Genomic DNA, 23,995 nt, shown 5'->3' on the forward strand with positions numbered 1-23,995 from the left:
TTCCACATCTTGGCTATTGTGAATAATGCTGCGATGAACAGAGGGGTGCATATATCTTTTTGAATTGTTGATTTCATGTTCTTTGGGTAAATACCCTGTAGTGTTATAGCTGGATCATATGGTATTTCTGTTTTTAGTTTTTTGAGAAATCTCCATACTTCGACTGTGCACTTTTAAAAAAAGATTCAAGACCCCTTTACTTGGTAAATAAAGTTTTATCTTAAGTCTTGTCTTGCTTTGCCGTCTTCCTGCAGTCTCCTACAGTAGTATGCAGTTTATGCAAACGAGAGGGTCATCTAAAGAAGGACTGTCCCGAAGACTTCAAAAGAATCCAGCTGGAACCTTTGCCACCATTAACACCCAAATTTTCAAATATCTTAGATCAAGTTTGCATGCAGTGTTACAGTAAGTTATTAACATTTCTTTTGATTTGTCAAAGTATTAAATTGATGTTTTCTCAAGAGTCATCTGAATCACTAACCTCCGTTATAGGGACTAAATCTGTTCCATTCTCCATTGTATCCACAGTGCCCTATGCATCCTGTTCCTTTTGGGACACACAATAAATAATTGTTAAAGACAAGGAGGGAGGATCTTTTAAGTCTTAAGATTAGAATACTAGCATTTTCTAACTGGTATTCCTTGAAATGTTTTTCTAGGTGTGATCAATAGTATTTCATCACAGGAAGTTTTCCATAGGTCAAGTAGGGAATAACTACATACTTCCCCTCCCTTAGAGAGTCACAAGGCACATTAACATACTAAAGGCTTCTGAGAAATATTATGGTAGAAAACCTATTGAACTCTTAAATCCAACATTTCCAAAATTTGAGCATAGAATACTTTTTAAATAACTCTAATTAATAACCTACATGACAGCCCTTTAAGGAACACCAGTTTGGGGAAGCATTGGTATACAGAGGTTTAAAGTTCTACGAAGAAAAACATTAAAGGAGAGGCATGCAACAGTGGAAGAACTTGATGTATCACATTGCTACATCTTGAGTTGTCTGTGGTAGAAGACACTTGTTCTTTTTTTTTTTTGATTTGTGAGGAAGGTCAGCCCTGAGCTAACATCCGATGCCAATCCTCCTCTTTTTTTGCTGTGGAAGGTTGGCCGTGGGACGGTACCGCAGCATGGCTTGACAAGTGGTACGGCAGTACGCGCCCGGGATCCGAACCTGCGAACCCCGGGCCACCAAAGCGAAGTGCAAGCACTTAACAGCTTGTGCCACCAGGCCGGCCCCAAAGACTCTTGTTCTTAACCAGTGATTTTTTTTTTTTAAACCTTTTTGGAGGTTATAGCTATGAAAGGAAACTATAGGTTCTCTTTAGAAAAATATGTACATGCACATGCACGGACTTTTGTGTTCACACCCGAGGGGAGTTCCCTGAGGCCGCCATCTAGAGCCTTGGGTCTCTGTGGAACCCAGCTGCAGAACGCCCACTCAGAGTCATTTCCATTTTAGAAGCAGTTCTTGGTGATAGACTCTTGTTTAGAAAGGCATTCTCTTTGTTTTACATTAGTAATTGTCTACTGAGAAGACACACAACGTTTAGGGTTTGTTTTTTTTTAAGCTTCTTAGGTTTTATTTTATTAAAAATACAGTTTTTTTAGACAATGTGACCAATCTTTGTTTCTGAATGTGTCTATTTATTTTAACAGAGGATTTTTCTCCAACTATTTTGGAAGATCAGGCTCGTGAACATATTCGGCAAAACCTAGAAAGTTTCATAAGACAGGAGTTTCCAGGTAAACCATTTTTCACTTTTAAGAAAAGAAAGGCAGTGTGACCTTCCTTCAGAATGAGTCCCTGTGTTCCAAGCACACTAATTTTGAGAATAAAGTATTCTTGCAGTGATGGTGGGAACAGGGCTTAGCTGTTCTGTGATGTACCTGGGATGGTCTTTGGTGTGCCCAGTCCTAGTTTGCCAACAGAAGACAGTTGCAGTGTAGGATTTCTCTCAGCAGACGCCACAAGTGAATTTCATTTAGTATTATGTTTAGAGTCAAAGTTCACACCTCTAAAAAGTGAATTCATATAGAAAGTAGCAAGTTTACATTATTAAATATGTTGAGGAGATCCACGTTTTCCTTGAAATGTCCTTACATTTAAGAATAAAGTGGCACTTGGTAATCTTTCATGCCATATACAGCTTGTATTTAAAGTAAATCTTGAGAGAAAATAATTTATGATTAATGACTAGGTAATAAGAGAACATAATTATAATAAGAGTAATATGTAGGATAGTTAACAACTGGGTATTTTTGATTCATGAGAGGGCCTTTTTGATCAGAAAATTAAATGTACTCAGGTAATTAGTTATTACTTTTCATATATCCCTAACAGGAACTAAATTGAGCTTGTTTGGCTCCTCCAAAAATGGATTTGGGTTCAAACAGAGTGACCTTGACGTCTGTATGACAATTAATGGACTTGAAACTGCTGAGGTACAGTGACCACATAAAACTTGCATTTGCTGTGGCAGTGTGATTTGACAATCTTGACTGACAGTACAGCTTGGTATTTTTCCAAATTTATCAGGGCATATCATATGGAGTATGCCATTTGGCACAATCTATCTGGCCAAATACATTACAAAGTTGAGCGGTGAATATGAGGAGTTAGAAAGGCTTGTACTTTCAACCTGTAGTACAAAGTGGATTGGAAATTGACATCTGGGAATTCTAGAAACCAAACCAGCCACTCCAGTGTCTTATTGGCATGGCCACAAGGCTGACTTAGATGCATACACCCACGTAAGATCTTTGAAAAGGTTTTTAGCAGGCAGGCAGTGTGGTACAATGATAAGAGTGCTAAACTTACAGTCCAGAGACTAGGATTTGAGACAAACTTGGTCTTCTTCAGTCCCTAGACATGTGGTCTTTGGTTGATAATTTATAAAATGGACATGATCATTTCTGGTCCTCTTGCCTCAGGAGATTGTTATGCACATCAGCTTGGATCATGCATATGGGGAGTCAGCTACGGCCCACGGGCTAAATTCAGCCCACTGCCTGTTATGTAAATAGTTTGAATGGAACACAGCCACACCCCTTCATTTATGTATTGTCTATAGCTGCTGTCATGCTGTAACTGCAGAGTTGAGTATTTGCAGAGGTGTTATGGCCCACAGAGGAGAAAATGTTTGCCAGCCCTAATGGATATGAAGGCATTTATGAAATATAAAATACTGTGAAAAGGTATAAAGTCTGAGAAGTACTGAATCCCTCCTCCTTTTCTTGTTTTTAACAAGGCTCCAAATGCTGTATATCCAAATGAGTGAGTCTACTGTTGCTCAGGATCTTCTCATACCTTTTCTTAGTTTCAAGTCTTTGTCTTTTGAGGATGTATCTGAGGTGGATAAGCAAGATTGTGTCTGATGTGTGGAATGACCTTATTGTATGTACATCAAGAAAATTGAGTTTTTACATGATTTATGAACTAGTATTGAGGGCATTTCTGAAATAAAATTTCAGATATATTCTGAGATGTATATAACCATCAGAAAGGCTTATGTTGAAAAGGGTCAGCCCAGATGTTTTTAGTATGATCTATTTGAAATATTGTTCGTATTTGCTGTCTGACTTTCATTTTGTGCTTTGTATTTTTGGCTAGTTCTATGGAGAAATAATCTGGGCTTCACAGCAGTTCATCAGCTCTTAAACTAGAGTGAAAGTCTACCCAGAATGAAGAAGACAGGGCACAGAAACTCCCTCTTACTTATTCTGGCACATAGGGTACTTCTGAGTGACAGAATTACGTAGAGGAGGAAAAACAGAGGTTCTCAATGGTTCAGAGACTTTTCTGGGGGCTCTGATTTCAGCCTTTGTTGCACCACCAAAAGCAATTAGTAAGTAGGGTGTATGGGGGTTTTTGTGTCCTTAGGATATTAACTATGAATACTGATTAATGCTCACCTAAAAGGGAAAAATGTATATAGAACGAGTTGAAATTAATTTCATTTTTTCTGAAGGTAATGGAAACTGTTTATAACCAGATTAGGAACCTGTCTTCCTTTGATTCAATAGTTTGTGCCATTTTTGTTGCAGGGGTTGGACTGTGTACGAACTATTGAAGAATTGGCAAGAGTCCTCAAAAAACATTCAGGTACCTCTATAAACTTTTTCTAAAAACATTTTTGTCTTTTTTATTAGTGTTTTACATACTTAGGATTTACTAATGCCAATGAAACAGTATAATGGCTCGTTTATAGCATACCTATGGTATTGGTGTCTTTAAAAAAATCTTGTGTGATTAAGTGTGACAGACTGAGAAATTGGTTATAATTTGTGAGCCTATTGTTGCCTATCTCAGTTTTATTTCAAGACAAAGCATATACCAAACAGGCAAGACATTTTGGAAATCATTTTGCCTTATTGACATTGTATAAATCACAGTGTAGGGGTTGCTAACAGTGGTGTGAAGTACAATGGAGGCACTGGACTGGGGTTGTGGATTGTATTTGCAGGTGTGCTGCTCAGCAACAGTGTGTGACCCTGAACAAGTCATTTAACCTCACTTGATCTCTCTTCTCTCATCAGTAAATTGAGGAAACTGAACTGGGTAATTTCTAAATTTACAGCTGTAAAATATATGGATTCTGTAAATTGTGCACAGAGCTGAAATGCCATTAACAAATTCTTTGCTGTCAGGGACAGCTATGGATGCTCTTAACAGTGAGAATCTTTTAAAAAGTGGTTCATCAAATTTCTGTGCTAAGAGCTGGGAATGAAGGTGAACAAGATACAGTCCATGTCCTCGTGGAACTTAAAATTCGTGGTCTATCCATGAAAAACTTTCTTATGTCTCAGTCATGAGTAGACTAAAATTCACAGCATGGGCATACACACACATAGACACACACAAATATACACCTTGAGTGCCCCCATTTTTTGTATTTTTTATTTCCAAGTGTTTGAGTAAAGAGGATACCATGTTATTTAAAAAACAAGGAAAAAAACTTAATTGGGGTTTATTCCCACTGAAACTTACCTAGAGCATCAGTTTTTTTGTTGTTTTTAATATACATTGATATAATTATTTTTGGTCATGGAATAGGCATTCCCCTCACTTGGGAATTTTACCTCTAAAGATCATGTGCTTTTTAATTTTTTGTTGAAGATTGTGCAAAGAGACTAAATTGCTAAGTTCCCACAACTATTAATTATTTAGTACTGAGTTAGATTTTGACTTTTTATTTTGAAATAATTTCAAATTTAAAGGAAAGCAACAAAAATTGTATAAAGATCTCTGTATATATCCTTCATTCAGATCCACTAGTTGTTAACATTTTACCACATTTGATTTATCATTCTCTTGCTTGCTCACAATTTTTTTCTGTGCCATTAAACTGCAGACATCATGTCCCTTTCCCTGAAATACTGCAGTGTATATTTCCTAAGAATGAGCCATGTTAAAATAGGTCATTTTTAGACTAGATATGACGTATACACGCAGATAATAACAATAGAATGCAGATTACATGGAACAAGAATTTGATAATAGCAAGAGGGCTATAATTAAAACTTAACATCTTTAAAAGCAGTCTTCCGGGGGCCGGCCCCGTAGCGTAGCAGTTAAGTGCGCCCGCTCCGCTGCTGGCAGCCTGGGTTCGGATCCCGGGCGCGCACCAATGCACCGCTTGTCAGGCCATGCTGTGGCAGTGTCCCACATAAAGCAGAGGAAGTTGAGCACAGATGTTAGCTCAGGACCAGTCTTCCTCAGCAAAAAGAGGAGGATTGGCATGGATGTTAGCTCAGGGCTGATCTTCCTCACAAAAAATAAATAAATAAAAGCAGTCTTCCCCAGGCATTTAATTGGGTGCCTCCTCTGTGCTCAGCACGGTATTAGGCACTTGGGGATGGTGGGAAAATAAGCAGGTCTCTGCGAGTCTTTCCTTGGACAGCTTTCAGATCTTGAAAAAGGTAAGATAGTCCCAGACTGCACTGTAAGGTAGTATTCATTTATCAAAACAAGTCTGAGACTCTAATAAGTATTCAGTAACTTCTGAGGAGAGAGAGATTCTGGGAAAGAGTTGGATAGAGGAGGTTGATGGAAGAGATGGGCTTGTCTAATCTCAGGTGATGATAAATACGATTTGAAAAGAATAGGAAGAGGGCCGGCCCCGTGGCTTAGTGGTTAAGTGCGTGCGCTCCGCTGCTGGCGGCCCGGGTTCGGATCCCGGGCACGCACGACGCACCGCTTCCCCGGCCATGCTGAGGCCGCGTCCCACATACAGCAACTAGAAGGCTGTGCAACTATGACCTACAACTATCTACTGGGGCTTTGGGGGGGAAAAAAAAAAAAAGAATAGGAAGAGAAGTCATTCCTAAGAGTGCATGGACGTGAACGTGAGAATTACTGTAGTATATTTTGGAGGATAGTGAGAAGATTGGTACATTTAGAGAGGAGTTTCAAGTGGAAACTATTAGGAGATAAGGTGAAGTCTAGATGTTCAAAGCCACTGAAGTTTCTTCAGGAGAGGAGGAACTCAATAAAAGCAAAACTTAAGCTTTTTGGGTGGCTAGTATAGTCTCTTAGGGACGGTATAATCTAAATGCCAGGGTAGAAGGACCTTAACCAGGTGCCAGTGGTCCTAAAAGGAAGAGGGAAATTTCCTAGATTTGGTACCTATAAGTAGGAAATAAGGGTTCAGGCTGATGGCTGGGTACTTGAGAAATGGGGATGTTTGCAGAGAACACCAGTGTGGGGGTGTTTAGTTTGCTAGGAAGGTGTAATCTCCAACAGTTAATAGTCCAGCAAGCAATTAGAAATATGGAGTTGTCTGTCAGGATTGAATAACAAGATAAAACAGTTTTGCCTTGAAAGCCTTGAAGAGAGGGAGAGAGACGCCAAGAATAAAACAGAATTCTAAGGGATCATTTGAGAGAAGTTGAGGACTAAGCCTTAATTTCTGTGGGTAGAAATTAAGAAAGGACACTGAAAAAGGAGCCATTGGAATGATAAAACAAGAACCAGGATGATGTGCTGTTAATAAATCCTAGAGGACAGACTTATAAATGTCAAAATGGTTAACAGTGTCAAATTCCAGAATGGGAAGGAGATGGAGAAAAAAGCTATCTAATTTAGAGGCAATATAGCAAAGTAGTCAATAGGGGTTCTGGAATCAGACTCTGGTTTTAAATCTTGGCTCCCTGCTTGTTGGCTGTGTGATCCCACTAAGTCACTCAACCTCATTATAAGCACTCAGTTCTTCATCTATAAAGTGGGAATAACAATAATAGCACTTAAGATTGAGAAAGGTAATACATTAAAGTACAGGGTGTAGCAAATGCTAAGTATTCAGTAAAAATGAGCTTCTTTGCCCCTCCTCCCCAGAAGTGTAAGTTAGACTTTCTCTCTCCCACACAGACGTTTTCTGCTGAAATTTCTACTATCATCTACATACTTTTTTCATGAGTTCTGGATCACTATGTATCTTACCTCTAGATATCACCACTTAACTCTCAGAAGAACTTATCTTTCTCTTTACTGCCTCCCTTCTGCTACAACCACCACTACCTACTCTTCCTCTGAATCCTCTTTCTTGGTTGTTGACATTGCCATCCTTGGAATCACCAAAATGGAAGAAGTGATAATTAGCCTGTCCTAGACCAGCTTCAGTAGAAGTTTAGAGCCAGTCATACCTAGATTGGAATCACAGCTCCACGATTTACCAGCTGCATATTCCAAAGCAAATTCATTTCTCTGGGTTTCTGTTTCCTCATCTGTTAGGTGAGGGTGACTAGTCTTAGGAGGTAATGTTTGTAAAGGATTCTAGGTACTCGGGGAACAGTAGCTCTTACTGTTAGAGCACTCCTTCTCCCTTATCACCCCTGCCTCTACTTCCCCAACCCATCCAGTTACAGATGCTCTCAAACATGTCTTGTTGCTTCTCTGCATCCCCATGCCACCATGAGAGTTCAGGCCCAGATTGTTTTTCATAGTGGTCACCCTGCCTCTATTCCAGGTACCTCAGTCTATCCATTTTCAGGGGCATTGTCTAAATGGAAGTGGTGAGTGATTCCTCCCGACTTATACCAGTCCTCTGGCTTCTCTTTGCCTCTAAGGATAATTCTTAGCAGGATATATATGTTCTGTAATTGGGCTCTTCCCAGTTTCTACCCCATCTTCTATTTCTCGTTATTCCTTTCCCTCAAGTCCACTCTGCAGCCTGCACAATTTCATGGAAGTTCTTTGAACATGCCATTCTGTTTCAGGCATCTACCCTTTCCATGTGCATTTTTCCTTGCCTGGTAAATCCCCTCAGCCTCCTCTCTTTTTGCCTGTTCTTTTTCAAAGCCCAGCTCAGGCAATTTTCTCCTCTCATACTGAAGCTGATCTCTTTTTTTTTTTTACTGTCATAACTTCTAGCTCCATGATGAGTAACTTTTGCCATGAGGATTCAGATGATTGCACCATAGGCTTTGCTCCATATTAGATACAATCATATGGAGAGAATAGGTAGGGCCTACGTAGTCCAGACTCTGTAGTAGTTTCCTTTGTTTTGCTGTTTATCAAACCCTAACAGCCCTGCACACATGCCCATGATCCAGTGAGTTCGTGGAGGACAGTGGCTGGCTTGTTGATTCTTGTACTTCAGATATCAGTGTGTTTAACAAACGTAAACTTTGCCACAAGAGTCTTGCCAGATATTTGTTAATTAACAGAGAATCTTTGACTAGTCCTAGTGACTACAGTGAAACAAGCCAAAGTTAGGTTTACATCATTTTATATTGGAATGTTAATGTAAGAGCAATTTATAGCCCCAACTGCTGTATTTAATGATACTATATTACTTCCCAACCTAGGTCTGAGAAACATCTTGCCGATTACAACAGCAAAGGTGCCAATTGTAAAGTTCTTCCATTTGAGAAGTGGTCTGGAAGTGGATATCAGTTTGTATAACACATTGGTAAGATTTTCTCTAGGCTTTTTCTTTAGGGAGATTAAGGGGAATGAATGTCTCTTAATTTACAAAATCTCAAGTAAAATTAAGCCATTCATTTCATCTTATTCATTCTTTCAATTGTCATTTATGAGTGTTTGCTACATGCCAGGCAGTGTTCTGAGGCTGGGGGTGTAACAGAGAACTAAGTTAATATTAGTATTCGTTTAACATGAGTTCAGAGTGACAGGTGCTTTTTGTTTGGAGGGAACTTTGTTTTAATTTTGGAGTGACTCACTCTTGGTTTGCCTCAGGGCTTTATGGGACTTCTCTGGCCCCTAAGGGCATTTAATTTAAATAATGTCAGGGCAGGGTGGTGGAATCTTGCAGCTGCTTAAAGGGAACTGATTATTTTAATAGCTCTTATTTTCTAGGAATGTTCAGACCAAGGACATATTAACATAATGGAAGTCATGAGATCAGTCACTTATAATTCTTTATTATCTAGTAAGTTAATGAAGCTTGACTTGGGGAAGGAACTATTAGTTTCAGTTTAGATGTCTTCATCCTAAAATGAATTACAGTGTAAACCTTTTCAGAACATTCCAGCTTAAAACTTTTCTTCTGATAGCCTTATAGCTTAATTTTCCTTTTAACAGGCCCTTCATAACACAAGGCTCTTATCTGCTTATTCAGCCATTGATCCCAGAGTGAAATATTTGTGCTATACCATGAAAGTTTTTACAAAGGTGAGTACAAAGCTTCCTGTTGTGATTTATCAGGAAATTTCATTGCATCTTCAAACTTTGTTGAGAACATTACTCTGTATTCTTTAAAGAACCACAGCCATGTCAAATGCTTTCTTTAACTGTTTGGGAAGCCCTACTCAGCAAGCTGAAATTTTGTGGTCTTAAAATTTACATGATAATCTGATTTTGCTTGTGGCTAATAGTTCCCCTGCTTTGTTGGGGTGTTTTGTTTTGTTTTGTTTTTGATGTTCTTTTGGTTCGTTTTGTTGGTATATTTCAGCATTTGAAAATGTAATTTTTATATTGGGGCCCAAAGAAGCACCTTACTTTTAGTGATAATAGAATAGCTGCAAACTTAGCAGAAAATGTTGTTGATCTTTCCCTTGTTCTTCGTTCCCTCTCTCCAGATGTGCGATATTGGTGATGCATCGAGAGGCAGCTTATCGTCCTATGCATACACGCTTATGGTGCTATATTTTCTCCAGCAGAGGAATCCGCCAGTCATTCCTGTTCTTCAAGAGGTATTAGTAAAAGAAATTGTATTTCTCATCTGTATAGCTAGGTGATCTTTGAGCCCTCTTCCTTCTCTAAAATTCTGTGATTCTGTAGTTAAAGTTTTAACTATTTTCCTATAAGTTTTTGTATCAATGCATTAAGTTGTAATCCATACTAATAGTTTAAAAATTAATTTCAGATATACAAAGGTGAAAAGAAACCTGAAATATTTGTTGATGGCTGGAATATTTATTTTTTTGATCAAATAGATGAACTGGTACGTATTTTAAGAATAAAAATTATTTTACATCCTTGACTAAAAGTTAGCTATACTGTGCTGTAGTGCAGATGGTCAACGACTGTGTTATCACTTATTATATTTATTTATATTATGATAGTAAAAAACTAGCATATACAGATTTTTTTTGAAGTTGAAAACATTTTTATTAAGCCAGGTGAGTTTCTAGGGACTATGTCCAAAATTTCTTTAATGCCTAAAATTCCAAATGGTTAGGTAACTTTATTCCAAATGAACAAATATTTGCTCTGTGGTTTTCTACAGAGAGTTTGGAAAGACTTTAAGTTACAGAGACCTAATAACCCAGTTGTCACCAAGGCTCTTAAAATTTATTTCCAGATTCTTCCACAAACATGCATTCTGAAGTTTGACAGTTAAAACCCTCAGCTCTCTCTATCTGTAGGTCATAAAGTAGAGATTAATAAACTCATGTAAATGATATTTTAAAATGTGAAAGAAAAGTTATATAATTATATTTTTATGTATTTAAACTCTGGTTAATTAAAATTAAGTCCAAATTTACTCCCTAAGATACAAATGACTGTTGATATTAACACTTTAATAGATAGCATGATATCACTTGTTCCCTTCTATTTCTAGCCCACCTATTGGCCAGACTATGGAAAAAATACAGAATCTGTTGGGCAGCTATGGTTGGGACTTCTTCGTTTCTACACAGAGGAATTTGATTTTAAAGAACATGTTATTAGCATCAGGAGAAAAAGTCTGCTTACAACTTTTAAGAAACAGTGGACTTCAAAATACATTGTTATTGAAGGTACAAATAAAAGTCAATCTTAAAATTGAATAGATCGTAGAGTTTGAACTATGAGGGCATTCTTCTTCATCCTGACAGAGCGCTCTTCCAGAGCAGCCATGAACCACCGATTGGGATGTGCGAGCGCAGCCATCCCATTACTGTTCACAGCAGGCAGACTTGTCTGTTTCCAGCCTGAAGATTTATTCTTTTTTTTTTTTTTTTATAATTTTATTTATTTTTCCCCCAAAGCCCCAGTAGATAGTTGTATGTCATAGTTGCACATCCTTCTAGTTGCTGTATGTGGGACGCGGCCCCAGCATGGCCGGAGAAGCGGTACGTCAGTGCGCGCCCGAGATCCAAACCCGGGCCACCAGCAGCGGAGCGCGCGCACTTAACCGCTAAGCCACGGGGCTGGCCCTGAAGATTTATTCTTAAATGACCCATGCCCTCCTGTGGGGCTTCTCACAAATCCACAAGTCTTTGTGCACCACGACAGATCTTTACCTTTGTTGAACATGCACTGGAGGGTAAGGTTGCAATAGAGATATGCCAGCTTCAAAATAGTGGGACTTTTACAAACTTCCTAATGCAGGGTTTGAAGAGTGCCACTAAGAGTGAATTTTCAAGATCCTTGTTTGCTTTTTATTGGTGGAGGAGTTTACCTATAAGTAATTATATATAAATTTTGACGTTTATTTTGCTCATGCTGAAGCCTTTTTTTCCATTGAATGCAAGGATCCACGGGCCATTTATGTTTGTAGTTGATTGTTTATTTCCAGTTTGTGAGATTTTACTTTTAAAGACAAAACGGAGTTTAAATGCTTAAAAATGCACTGAGAAATGGCTTAAGAAATATTTTGTTGATTCTAATGTGTGTTTTTTTGTGACAAAGATTAGCGCTGAGCTAACATCTGTTGCCAGTCATCTTTTTGCTGAATAAGACTGGCCCTGGGCTAACATCCGTGCCCATCTTCCTGTACTTTATATAGGATGCCGCCACAGCATGGCTTGTCAAACGGTGCGTCGGTGCGCGCCCGGGATCTGAACCTGCAAACCCTCGGGCCGTCAAAGCAGAGAATGCGCACTTAACCGCTGCGCCACTGGGCCGGCCCCATCTAATCTTTTTTTTATTGTTTTACTTTTTTAATATACTCATATCACCTTAACGTGTGTTACTTTAGGTTATACTTTCATCATTACTTCTGCCTATTGGCAGTATTAAAATACTGTGAACATGTGTAAAATTAAATTCAGATCACAATGGGTTATAGAAAGGCTTCTAACTTTTTAGGATCTCATATGTCAAAAACAGAACTTTGTCTTAAACCTTTCCATTGTGACAGTAGGTTCTTATGATCTGCCAGTTACTAATATTTTGTTTTTGATTTTTGAAGCCTCATTGTCTTTTGCTTTTAATTTTTACATTACTTTCAGATGAGCCATTAGTAATAGGCTAAATCAGAAAGAAGACTTCTAAGCAGCTATTCTAGAATTGAGAAATTGCAGTGATGGTTGTAGTAGTAGTGTTTGTAACTGTACAGTAGCTAACATTGTAGTATCTCTGCTATACCCAGCAAACAACCAAAAATACTTCCAAACACACACACATAAAGATCACCAGGAGAAAACATGACCAGTCTTACTAGGAAGGTAACCTTCGAAGTCATAGCAGTTCTTAGTGTAAGGTTAAACTGAGTGAAGGGTCCTACACTCCAGTAAACTGTTAGTGAGTCTGTCTCCCAAATGGTGTACCTCAGTTATTGTACGTTAGAAGCTTAACAGACAACAGGAAGTTCTTTACTCCTTTTGTATATACTGTATACATATGAGCCTCCATTTTCTTAATGAGATACTCCCCAAAAAAGGTTTTGGGGTTTTTTTGCCTTTGCTTTCTTGAATATGTTTTTAGGCATTTATCAGAAATAATTAAATGTCTACACATAATGTTTAAATTATGTGTGCATATTTAAGTAATGTATGTAAAATAGTATTTGTGTTTTGATTTAGAAATAGTACTTTACTTCCATTTATTTCATGAACCAATTTATTCAGATATCACATACATCTTTGGCATCAGCACTTTTTTCATCATTCCTACCACTTTCTGGGTCATCTAACAAATAATATCCCAGAACACCTACCTCAGATGTTTGAGTTGCAGCCATTTAAGATCATCATATGGGAGTCCTTTATATGAAACTTTTATTGGAAATTAAGATCCAAGTAGCTATTGGCATGCCACTGGGACAGGTGTGTGTGTCTGTGTGTGTTTTAATTTATCTTATAAGTGTGTTTTATGATCTCCATGATGAATTATTTTCTAAAGTGATCTTTAAAAGATTGTTAGTTAGCTGGAACTTTTAGTGCTGAAACGTTTTAAATATATTTGTGACCTCTATGTGCCTCCAAAACTAGCATCATTAGGTAATATCAGACCAATAAGTCTTCTCCAAACAGTATTTTATTGTTCACAATGGAGCAACTCCTCATAATATGAAGGACTCTATATGGATTCAAATGTAAGGCAACACCCTCTTTTCTGATGGTCACTTTTGGGAAAAAACTTGCCTTATGTTTAGGAATGTATACTACTTAGCTGTATTACAGAGTTGAAACTTGTAGTCTTTTAATACTTTTTGATGAAGTATGTAACACTTGCTTCTCATTGTATAGACCTCACTTAATGTATGCATAGTGGCATTTCCTATTTGATTATCTTTTTTGTTCTCATTAATTTTCTTTACTTAGATCCCTTTGATTTGAATCATAATCTTGGAGCTGGATTATCAAGGAAAAGTAAGTTACTTTGTTTGTAAATATTAATGCAATCTCTTCCTTTTAATCCATCTAATTGAGCACTTACTCTTTTCTTCTTAGTGACAAATTTTATAATGAAAGCATTTATTAATGGTAGAAGAGTATTTGGTATTCCAGTCAAAGGATTTCCGAAGGATTACCCCTCAAAAATGGTAAGTGTCGGGCCAGCCCAGTGGTGTAGTGGTTAAGTTTGCACACTCCACTTCAGCAGCCCAGGGTTCGCAGGTTCAGATCCCAGGTGCGGACCTACGCACCGCTTATCAAGCCATGCCTTGGCGGTGTCCCACATACAAAGTAGAGGAAGATGGGCACGGATATTAGTCCAGGGCCAGTCTTCCTCAGCAAAAAGAGGAGGATTGGCAACAGATGTTAGCTCAGGGCTAATCTTCCTCACCAAAAATAAAGGTAAGTGTCTGTTGGAAATACCAAAAAACCAATTCTAAAAGCCTTTATTAAGCGCCTAATTTGTACACATTACTTCAGTAATAACTTAAATACTCTGAAAGTCTGGAGAGGCTAGCCAAGATAAATGATTGCAATACAAAGTAATTCCTAAAAACCTTTTTTGAAACATCCCTGTTTTGAGGCCACTTATCAGGAGAACAGGGAGAAATAGCCAGAAATGGAGTTTGGATGGGAAAATTAATAATTTTGTTGTTGCTTTTCCTTGGTAACACCATAGGTGGCATTGCTGTTCTGCCAGCATCAGCTCCATGCCAGCCTCTGCCAAGCTCAATTTGCACACATCTAAGGACATCCTCCAAGCTCCTCATGTGAAGTCTAGATTTTTAAGTCTGCTTGCAAAGAGTAATAAATCCCTTAATGCGACTGGGAGAGACACAGTACTGCCTGTGATAGAGAACTGCCTGTTCTCATATAACCCCATACTCAGGTTTTATGGAACAACACTCTTTAAAAACAAAACAAAATTGCGTTATAAAATTTCATTTCAGTGAGAGAAAAGGGGCTTAGGAACTAGAGGGTATTATGTTAAGAATAAAGTTATTTTTTCTTGCGTTAGTTTTCTTAGTAAAGAGTTTTTAAATGAACCTCACGTGTGTGGGTGTAAAGGCACAGTCAGCATTTGACTATCTCTGTACTTCTAGTTTTTGCCAGATATTGCTGTGGCCGTCTTCTGCACTAATGCTTCTGAAGCTTGTTCAAACAGATCACCTGGGGTCTTATTAACATGCAGATTCTGATTCAGGAGGTCTGGGGTGGGGCCCAAGACTCTACATTTCCCATAAGCTCCCAGGTGATGCCAGTGTTGCTGCTCCCCACCTTAATTTCAGTAGCAAAGAAGCTCGAGTCCAGACCATTGTCTTTCTTTCTTTTGATATTTTTCACTCAGAAACTGCAACAAAACAAAGCAACAACACATAGCTTCTTTCTCTTTCTTTATAATCTGTGTAATGCAAATCATGTTCGTCAACTCATTGGGTTTTAGCCTTTTCGTTTTATGAGAAAACAAAGTCTTCGTACCTGGCCTCAGCTCCCCTCAAGTCCTGGGGAAGCTGACTCACAGGGATGTGTGGTGCTCTTATTTAGAAGTCTGCTTTAAGAAAAAGCTACCTTTATGGTTAGGGTTAAACAGTGTTCTGTATGATGAAAAGAAATAAAAAACAAATTTAGGTAAAACTATCCTCAATTAGACTTCTTAATGGTTTTAGATTTTGGAATTAAACAGTATAAATAATAATTATTAAAATAATGAAATGCCAGTGTTGACATGTAAGATCCCTGATTGATAGCTGGTTAGCTTTTGTGTTTCGCTCTCCTGTTAATAGTTCAGATTTGTATATATTTATGTTCTGCTAGGAGTACTTTTTTGATCCAGATGTGCTAACTGAAGGAGAGCTGGCCCCAAATGACAGATGTTGCCGAATTTGTGGGAAAATTGGACACTTCATGAAGGACTGTCCTATGAGGAGAAAGTAAGTAAATGTTCGAAAGGGATGGTTTTGTTTTTATTTTCTTATTGTAACCAGTTTTTAAATGAGGTTCTATTGTAACAGAAAATAAACTTGTATGAAATCCAGCAGTTAGATAAATTTAAGATTTTTTACAATGAGAATGAAGTTATTTAAAATGTGGCTTTAAGTGCAGGTGACTAGGATTGACATAGGTGACAGTATTCTGGGCCTGGCCCCCTTTCCTGATTTTGGTCATGGCCCTAATCATTACTCAATCACTTGGTCATCAACCTCTCCAACCAGGATGGAGGAAGAAAAGAGGCAACTAAAATTCTCCCCTTTTACAGCAGTGAGAAGTTGAAAGTCATTTCAGTTAATGACAAGTACAATGGGTTCCTTCAGGATCTCAGTTACACTTCTAGTGTACAATAACTGGGGTCTGCCATGTCGGGATTTAGACTCACCGACCATGTACTGGACTACAGAACCCTTCACTTGGTTGCAGTTTAACCCTTAATAATTGCTGTGGTGACCCACTCGGCTTCGTCACCATGCTTTCTTCTGGTGATGATTGCGGGTGGGGCGGGGGGTGTTTTTGGTTGCTTGCTTGGGACATATTGTTGTTTTGGGTAGTATTGGTGTTTTTAACTGGACAATAATATTCTCATTTAAAAACACGCTACTTAAAATAAGTCACCATCTGGAATTTCAGGCGCTTAGTAGTTTTTTTGTTTTTTATTCAAATAATAGTCACTGATCATGTTGGGCAAGGAAGAAGTGATTTTAACATTTTAAGAACATAAATCTCCTTATAACCATTATTCACTTGTAAACTTAAAGTTTCACATCTCGAATTTGCAGTGCCTAGTAAAGAAGGCTAATGGGCCAGAAAGGTTCAAGAAATCCCCCCAAGGAAATTTGAGTTTCATTGCCTCAGTATCAAAGTAGCTATTGAACTAAGCAGTTCCACTAATTCCTAAAACTGGTTTTACAGCACCGGAGTAATTTTGAAAATAGAAAAGAAAAACTACACCCTTAAGCCCTGAGGTTGCCTCTTAATAGAGAAGATGGATTTAAATTTGTGAAATGTTTGTTTCCCTGTGATACCTTATATTTCTAGTTATCCTAAACTTGGAGTGGTCTTCATACTTTGTTAGGTTTCTGTTTAGGTTTTTCCTACTAGTATATCTTCTTCTACAGAGTGAGGCGACGGCGAGATCAAGATGATACCCTGAACCAAAGATACCCTGAGAACAAAGAGAAAAGAAGCAAAGAGGACAAAGAAATTCAAAACAAGTACACAGAGAGGGAGGTATCAACAAAAGAAGATAAGCCCGTGCCATGCACACCTCAGAAAGCCAAGCCAGTGAGGGTAGCCGTCGACCTGGGGAGAGAGAAAATTCTCAGGCCACCAGTGGAAAAATGGAAGAGACAAGATGACAAAGAGTTAAGAGAAAAACGATGTTTTATTTGTGGAAGAGAAGGGCACATTAAAAAGGAATGCCCACAGTTTAAAGGCTCTCCAGGTATGTTCACCAGTCACACCTTGATGTCTACACTCACATCTCAAGGGAAATCTCTCTTTTAGAGTTCTTCACTATTTTAGTTATATTTATTTCTTTAATGAATCTATTTATTCAAAAAGATTTTGTTTTTAAAAAAGTGAAGTCTCCCTTCCCCCCATCTTTAATTCTGATCCTCTATATGTCTTAAACACTTATTCCTGGTTTTATGTAGAGGCTTATGGAAGTCATTTGGTTGACTTTTCTCCTAAGATTATCAAGGAGATGAAAACCTGGTCATCCCCAGTACCTAAAATGTGTAGCCTCGGCGACCAGAAAACAAGCTACACCTTGAGCTTCGCTGCTCAGCATGTGCGCTTCTGAATAGAAGCACTGCCCGCCGGGGTGCGTAGCTCACGGCATCTCAGGACACCACACTGTGTGTGCAGTGAGCCACGTATATGTTTGTTTAAACACATATACATGCACATGCCTGAAAAGGATGAGAAGGAAATGTGTTAGTTGATGGTGGTTCTAACTGCAGAGGAGTGTTATGATGGATTTAGCTTTAGCTTTGGATTTTATCATTTAAATACTTTTCTGCAGTGAGCGTGATTATTCTTATGATGAGGAAAAATATATTATCAGTCTTTAGTTGAAAATCATCCATAAATCCTGCCCCTTTGAGTTGTTGGATCTAAATTGGCCCTTTTTATGAAATGGGTGAAGGGTCCTTTGTGGGCACCTTTTCAACTGACTGTTAAGAGGAAGGGTACCTTGTGCGTGTATAGTAGGATAAGATTTACAAATCTGTTTATACGCTCTCACTTTGTTTCTCAGAACAAACCTGTGAAAGTGGGTGAAATCTGATTAGCATAGAAAAGAGACCCTGAGAAGTCATTTTTTTTAATTAAAGTAGTAACTCTATTCCTATCCTCAATTGTATATGTTTGTGGACAGCATAAAAAAAGTGAGCCCTGCTGACAGTTTCCTTAAAATGCTCACTCTGTGTTTATTGTTCCTGGAACACTGATACCTCTCTTCCATTTTATTATATCAGCAAAATAGTGTCTCTTTTTTTAAGACAGAAAATTTATAGATCACCTATCCTTTTTTTTTTTTAAAGGCGCTTTTTATGGAAAGAAGTATATTTTTAAATTATTTATTTATTTTAAAGTAGGACTTAAATGTTTGTGGAAGATATAGCTTGCTCTACTCCTAAGGAACTCATACAAATTCACATTCAAACTTTCTTGTCCTGGCATGGGACATATACCAGAATAAAATGATTTTCCTTTATGGTTATAAGAGATAAACATATTTAAAAGAAAATAATAGCAATAGCTTCCATTCATTAAGCACTTATTATGGATCAGGCACTAGTTCAAGTACTTTACATGGGTAATCTCATCTAATTTTCACCACAGCCCCAATTATGTGGTATTATTGATGTCCCCAGTTTACAGATGAGGAAACTGAACATATAGATAAGATGTAATCAAGCTTTACAAAAACTATTTTTGTAGGCTACCCTTCAGAAGAACTCAAGGTCCGTGTTTACTTAGCATGAAGCACATGATCATTGTCTTCCTCTCTGGTACAGCCAAGTGGTGAAGGAATGCCCTTGCCTTTGCCTAGCTTTCATGGATTTCTTCCTTCTAGCTAGTAGTTAATTTGCCTGCTAGTGATGCTCCAAATAGAGCAGTGATTCTGGCAGGCTGGGGGGGCAGCAAATCAGAGAGAGAGGGGTTACCCTGGGGCGGGTCTGGAGTATTATCACACCTAAGGGAAAGCCCTAGAGTCTTGGTTTCTTCAGAATGCAATAGTTACACATTAAATCAAGTAGTCATCGTATTATGGAAGTAAAATAAGAAGGGAGGAGTGGGGCTAGAGTAGGTGAATTTCCTCCAGTAGCAATTCAAAGTAATCAGCTGCTTCTTCCTGTCTAAAAATTATGCTGCTCCCTCTCCTTTCTTCAAATATGTTATTATTTTGTCACACAATATACTGAGTGGAGCTTCTGTTATATCAACAGAAAATCTTTCTGTGAAAGTTTGAAAACAGGGCCACTGCTTTCAGTTTCAAGTAGGAAGAAAAAATGCTAATTTCTTTCTCAGGTGTGTCTAAATCAGACTGTGTGTTTGGATCCCCTTCTTCACCTAGTCCTTTGAGACCAGCTGGCACATTTGTGCAGGTAAACCTAGCTCAGACCTGAGCAGGAAGTGCTGCCTCACCTGTCTCTTCAGCAAACACTTACTGAGTGCTAGCAGCTCTGTGCCGGGCCCCTGGCCCTGCCCTCCTTCCTGCTGGCTCCCCCTCCTGGCTCCCTCGCTCCGCCCAGTGCTGTGTGCGCGTGACGCTGGCTCTCCGTGGATGGCAGGGCCTGCTCTAAGGATTCCTGCCTATGTGTCTTGCTTTTCAGTTAACTTGCTGAGTTCTGCCACCACATGCCTAATTTCAGCTCTCCTTGGATATGGTTGCAGTTTTAAGGCTGTTTTGATGCTCTTCCTTTCGATTTTGTAAATCAGTCTATTTCATTTTTTAGGCAGTGCTTTTACATGAAGACAAAAAGAAACAAAAAACAACTGTATTTTTGAGTCCCCAGTCAGGTATGTGGGTTTAAAAAAAAACAAATGTGTGTTGTTTTATTTACTGCATAGTTTGTTTACCACATGCCCTTTGAGATGCTTCCTTTGAATATGTAATTTTAACAGGGATTGGACATCAGAATCACTTGGGGAACCCTTGAAAATACAGTTGCCCTGCCCCCACCTTCCTTTCCTAAATCAGATTCTTCAGTGGTTAGCCTTGGGCCTGTGTGTTTTTTAAGTGTTCTAGGTGATTCTTATACCATCCCTAGGAACCATAGTCTTTAATTATTTGTTCCTCTTCCCTGCTTTTTGTTTCTGATTTGAAATTGCCACCATCTTGTCAGCAATGTACTCTCCTCAGGGAGATTATTTGCTGTGCTCCAAAGTAAGAAAGTACTGTTGGCCTGAACTCCACTGTCTCTCTCAGCTATGTCATTTATTCATTCCTTCAACAAATGCTTATTAAAACCTCCCCCTCGCTAAGTGCAGGCTGTGGGCCTAAACACTAAAGATACAGCAGTGAACCAGCAAAGCTCCTTCTCTCATTTACTCTCTATTTTTGTCAGAAGAGATATCTAAATATGTCATGTGGCAGCAGGTGCTGAGAAATGCAAAAGCAGGAAAAGGGAAAGAGAATGTTGGATAGAGAGGCAGCCTCTGATAAAGTAACATTTAAGCAAAGAATCAAATGAAAGGAAGGGACAAGTCAGGGGGCAATTGGAGTTAGACTGACTGTTAGTGCAGAACTAAAAACAGATGCTGTCCTCCGGCGCCCCTGCTTGGTGGAGTGAACAGGGGGAGCGTGGTAGGAGGTGAGTCAGGGTAGATGGGGCTGGATCACGTAGCACCTTTAGCGATGGTAGAGAGGGATTTTTTTCTCTGAGATGAGCAGCTATTAGAGGGTTTTGAGCAAAGCAGTGGTATTATCTGAATGATGGCTGCTGTGAGGAGGTGAGAGTGGAAACTCAAACCAACGAGCAGGCTCTGAGTGGTTCAGGGGTTCGGCGTAGACATGGGTGCAAGCGGTGGGGGCAGGGAGGCCTGGTCATGCTCTGGATATTTTGAAGGCAGTGCCAACATGACTCGTTGATGGATCGGATGATAAAGTCTGACGGAAAATGAATCAGAGATGACACTACGATTTTTGGCCTGGGCAACTAGAAGAATGGAGGTTGAATTTCCTGTGCTGGGGAAGACTCAGGAAGAGCAGACTGCAGGGAGAAAGAGTTGAGTTTTAGACATGTGAGTTTAAGAGACCTGCTAGATACCCAGGTAGAGATGCCAAGTAGCCAAATGGATATACCAGCCTGGCCTTGAGAGCAGAGGTGCAGGCTAGAGAAAAATTTGAGTATTATCAGTGTATAGATAGTATGCAAAGGCCTGGTCTGAGTGAGATCGCCTAGGAAGTAAATGCAGCTAGAAAAGGGAAAAGCATTTAGAGACTCAGGGAAAATAAACAAAGGAGACTGAGGAAAAAATGATCAGTGAGGGAGCAGAAGCAGCAAGAGAGCTGGGTCCTAGAATCCAAATAGAGAACGTGCCTCAAAGAGAAGATTGACCATTTATCAGTTGCTGCTCATAGGTCTGTTGTGGTCCTAGACTGAGAATTAAGCATTGCATTTAGCAACGCAGAAGTCACTGGTGACTTTGCAAAGAGCCATTTCTTTGGAGTGGAGAGGAGGAAAACCTGTGTTCTGATGAGAAATGCTGGAAGAGGAATTGTAGGCAACCTAGCTTCAGGTGTGGGTACAACGTGCCAGGGCCCCCATTCCTACCAGTTCCCCAGGCCTACAGACAGATGCTAAAAGGAAAGGAAAACCGGGAGGCTCTGAAGGCCTTTTTCTGGTATTTCAAGAGTGCTTTTGAGTCCTAAAAGGAAAGGGAGAAAATTGAGGGGGAAAAGAAAAAACAAAGTAATTTCAACATACTGAGTAACTTTTTCAGCTTTTTTTTACTCTCCCTCTCCCCGCTTCCCCCTACCCTTTCCCCTCCCTCCTCTCTCTCCTGTATTTCTTTCTCATCTTCTTCAGTAGCAAGGTTAAGGGAGAGGAGGGCAAATAGAGCGTGTGTAGTCTTTTAATGTATACTTTATGGGAAAAGTTAAATTTTTTAAATTTTAAAACGTCATTGATGTAACCTAACATTTTTGTATATAATGTAAAACAATCCACAGTTTTATGCTCAGCTTTTATGTATTGTATCTTATTGCTAATGCAAACACTGTTTGCTTTTAGACTGGAGAGATCCCTGTGTTAGTTACAGAGTGTGACTGGTCTAGGCTGTCTCTACCATCAGGTGTCAGTTATTGAGGAATAGCGCTCCCAGATCTTTGCTGCCTCCTAACCCCACACTAGAGAGTTCTTCCCTGCTTTCACCAGCCCAGTCTAGAATAAGCCAGGGCACAGAGATCTCACCCTGGGAGAGCTAAGAAGGCTCCAGGCAAGGACTGTTTGGTTGTCTCTACTTTGAATGTTGTTAACAAGAGAAAAATAAATGGAATTATTAAGTTACCTAAGTACTTCCATTTCTATCCATACCAAGATGAATTATCTCAAGTATATAAAATAATCTAAATAGAAATAGGCATTGATTTTTTTGATACGTGAATTTTATAGTTGGTTTTTTTTTTTATAATGATTGGGGAAAACATTTGAAGTGACATCAAATCTCTTTACAATTAAAATTTAAAAGGCATGGGGGTTGAGGTTGGTCAGCAGAATGAGGTTGGATGATTCAAAGAGAAACAGCGATCTTCACAGAATTGCCACCTTACCCAAAAGGGGAATGGTGTCCATGAGAGGTAAAGACGCAGGAGGCTCAATCACTGAGAAAATGCAAGAGCAGCTGTGTCCTGGGACGGCTTTGTAATTGCTCTCAGCAGAAGGCATGGACTTAAAAATAAGGAAAGTTCTACTGGGAAAACCCCCCAAATCAAATAGAAGCAAAATGAGAATGGAGCCTATTGTGAGATGATTTGATTGACAGTGAGGGCAACCATTGAAGATGAATGAGGAGATTGACAGGCTGCCTCTGGAAGCATCTTCAGCAGATGAAAGTGTTTGGGAAGCAGACTCCGTTGCAGTTTATGGGATAGTTTCCCATAGATCCTCTGAGAGTTCGAGGGTCACATAGGTACCATATGTAAACAAGCCAAGAGTGTTGTTTTTACAAGCTTCAGCCTTGAACAGATATTTCCAGAACATTTTACATAGGAAAGATACTGATCCTTGTTTAGTTAAGATGTTCATTTTGCCAAGGGTAAGGTGTTTAAGAACATCGGCTCTGCAGTCAGATCGCATGGCATAATTTCTAGCTTTGTGATCTTGAAAAAGCTACTTAGCCTCCGCTTGCCTCAAGTTTCCTCATCTGTTACAAGGGGATAGTAATCATCATCATCATCCTTGACTTGTAGGGGTGTTGAGAAATCCGTGTAAAAGCACTGAGAACAGCACCGGCCTATAGTGAGAGCAGAGCAGAGATTTTAGGGGTTGGGACTGTGTTGATATTCCTGGAGGGCATCCATCAGTATTGCACCTGCTGAAAGGTTTACACATCTTGAAAGTAGAATTTTATTATAATTTCATACTTTTTTGTTTTTTGTGAGGAAGATCAGCCCTGAGCTAATATCCATGCCAATCCTCCTCTTTTTGCTGAGGAATACTGGCCCTGGGCTAACATCTGTGCCTATCTTTCTCCACTTTATATGGGACACCGCCACAGCATGGCCTGACAGGGGGTGCATTGGTGCATGCCTGGGATCCGAACCCGGGCCGCCAGCAGCGGAGCGCACGCACTTAACCGCTAGGCCACGGGGCAGGTCCCCATACTTTTTTTTAAGTGGGAGAGAAATACAGATGCTAGACATATACCTAGAAATGGCATTACCAATTGATAGTAAGTTAGGATTTCTGTAATTATCTTCTGAGTAAAAGACTTACATATTTTTAAATCTTTTGAGCAACTGTAAAACTTAAAAAG

At 39.2% G+C, this 23,995-nt stretch overlaps 1 protein-coding gene across 7 annotated transcripts in view; it reads left to right on the forward strand.

The window, feature by feature from the left end:
* TUT7 (terminal uridylyl transferase 7) overlaps positions 1-23,995 on the forward strand; it is a 64,783-nt gene that overhangs the window by 31,140 nt on the left and 9,648 nt on the right. For 3 of the 7 annotated variants that reach the window (XM_058565492.1, XM_058565490.1, XM_058565491.1), the window contains exons 14-28: positions 255-405; positions 1,667-1,753; positions 2,352-2,452; positions 4,055-4,112; positions 8,816-8,919; positions 9,552-9,641; positions 10,049-10,162; positions 10,336-10,413; positions 11,035-11,212; positions 13,943-13,990; positions 14,072-14,163; positions 15,830-15,945; positions 17,125-17,450; positions 19,544-19,620; positions 19,972-20,035. In XM_058565492.1, coding sequence (XP_058421475.1) covers positions 255-405; positions 1,667-1,753; positions 2,352-2,452; positions 4,055-4,112; positions 8,816-8,919; positions 9,552-9,641; positions 10,049-10,162; positions 10,336-10,413; positions 11,035-11,212; positions 13,943-13,990; positions 14,072-14,163; positions 15,830-15,945; positions 17,125-17,450; positions 19,544-19,620; positions 19,972-20,035 — 1,684 coding nt within the window. The other 4 variants (XM_058565495.1, XM_058565493.1, XM_058565496.1 and 1 more) reach the window with 4 other exon arrangements.

This window comes from Diceros bicornis, chromosome 22 (genome assembly GCF_020826845.1).
Source record: "Diceros bicornis minor isolate mBicDic1 chromosome 22, mDicBic1.mat.cur, whole genome shotgun sequence".
Classification (NCBI taxonomy): domain Eukaryota; kingdom Metazoa; phylum Chordata; class Mammalia; order Perissodactyla; family Rhinocerotidae; genus Diceros; species Diceros bicornis.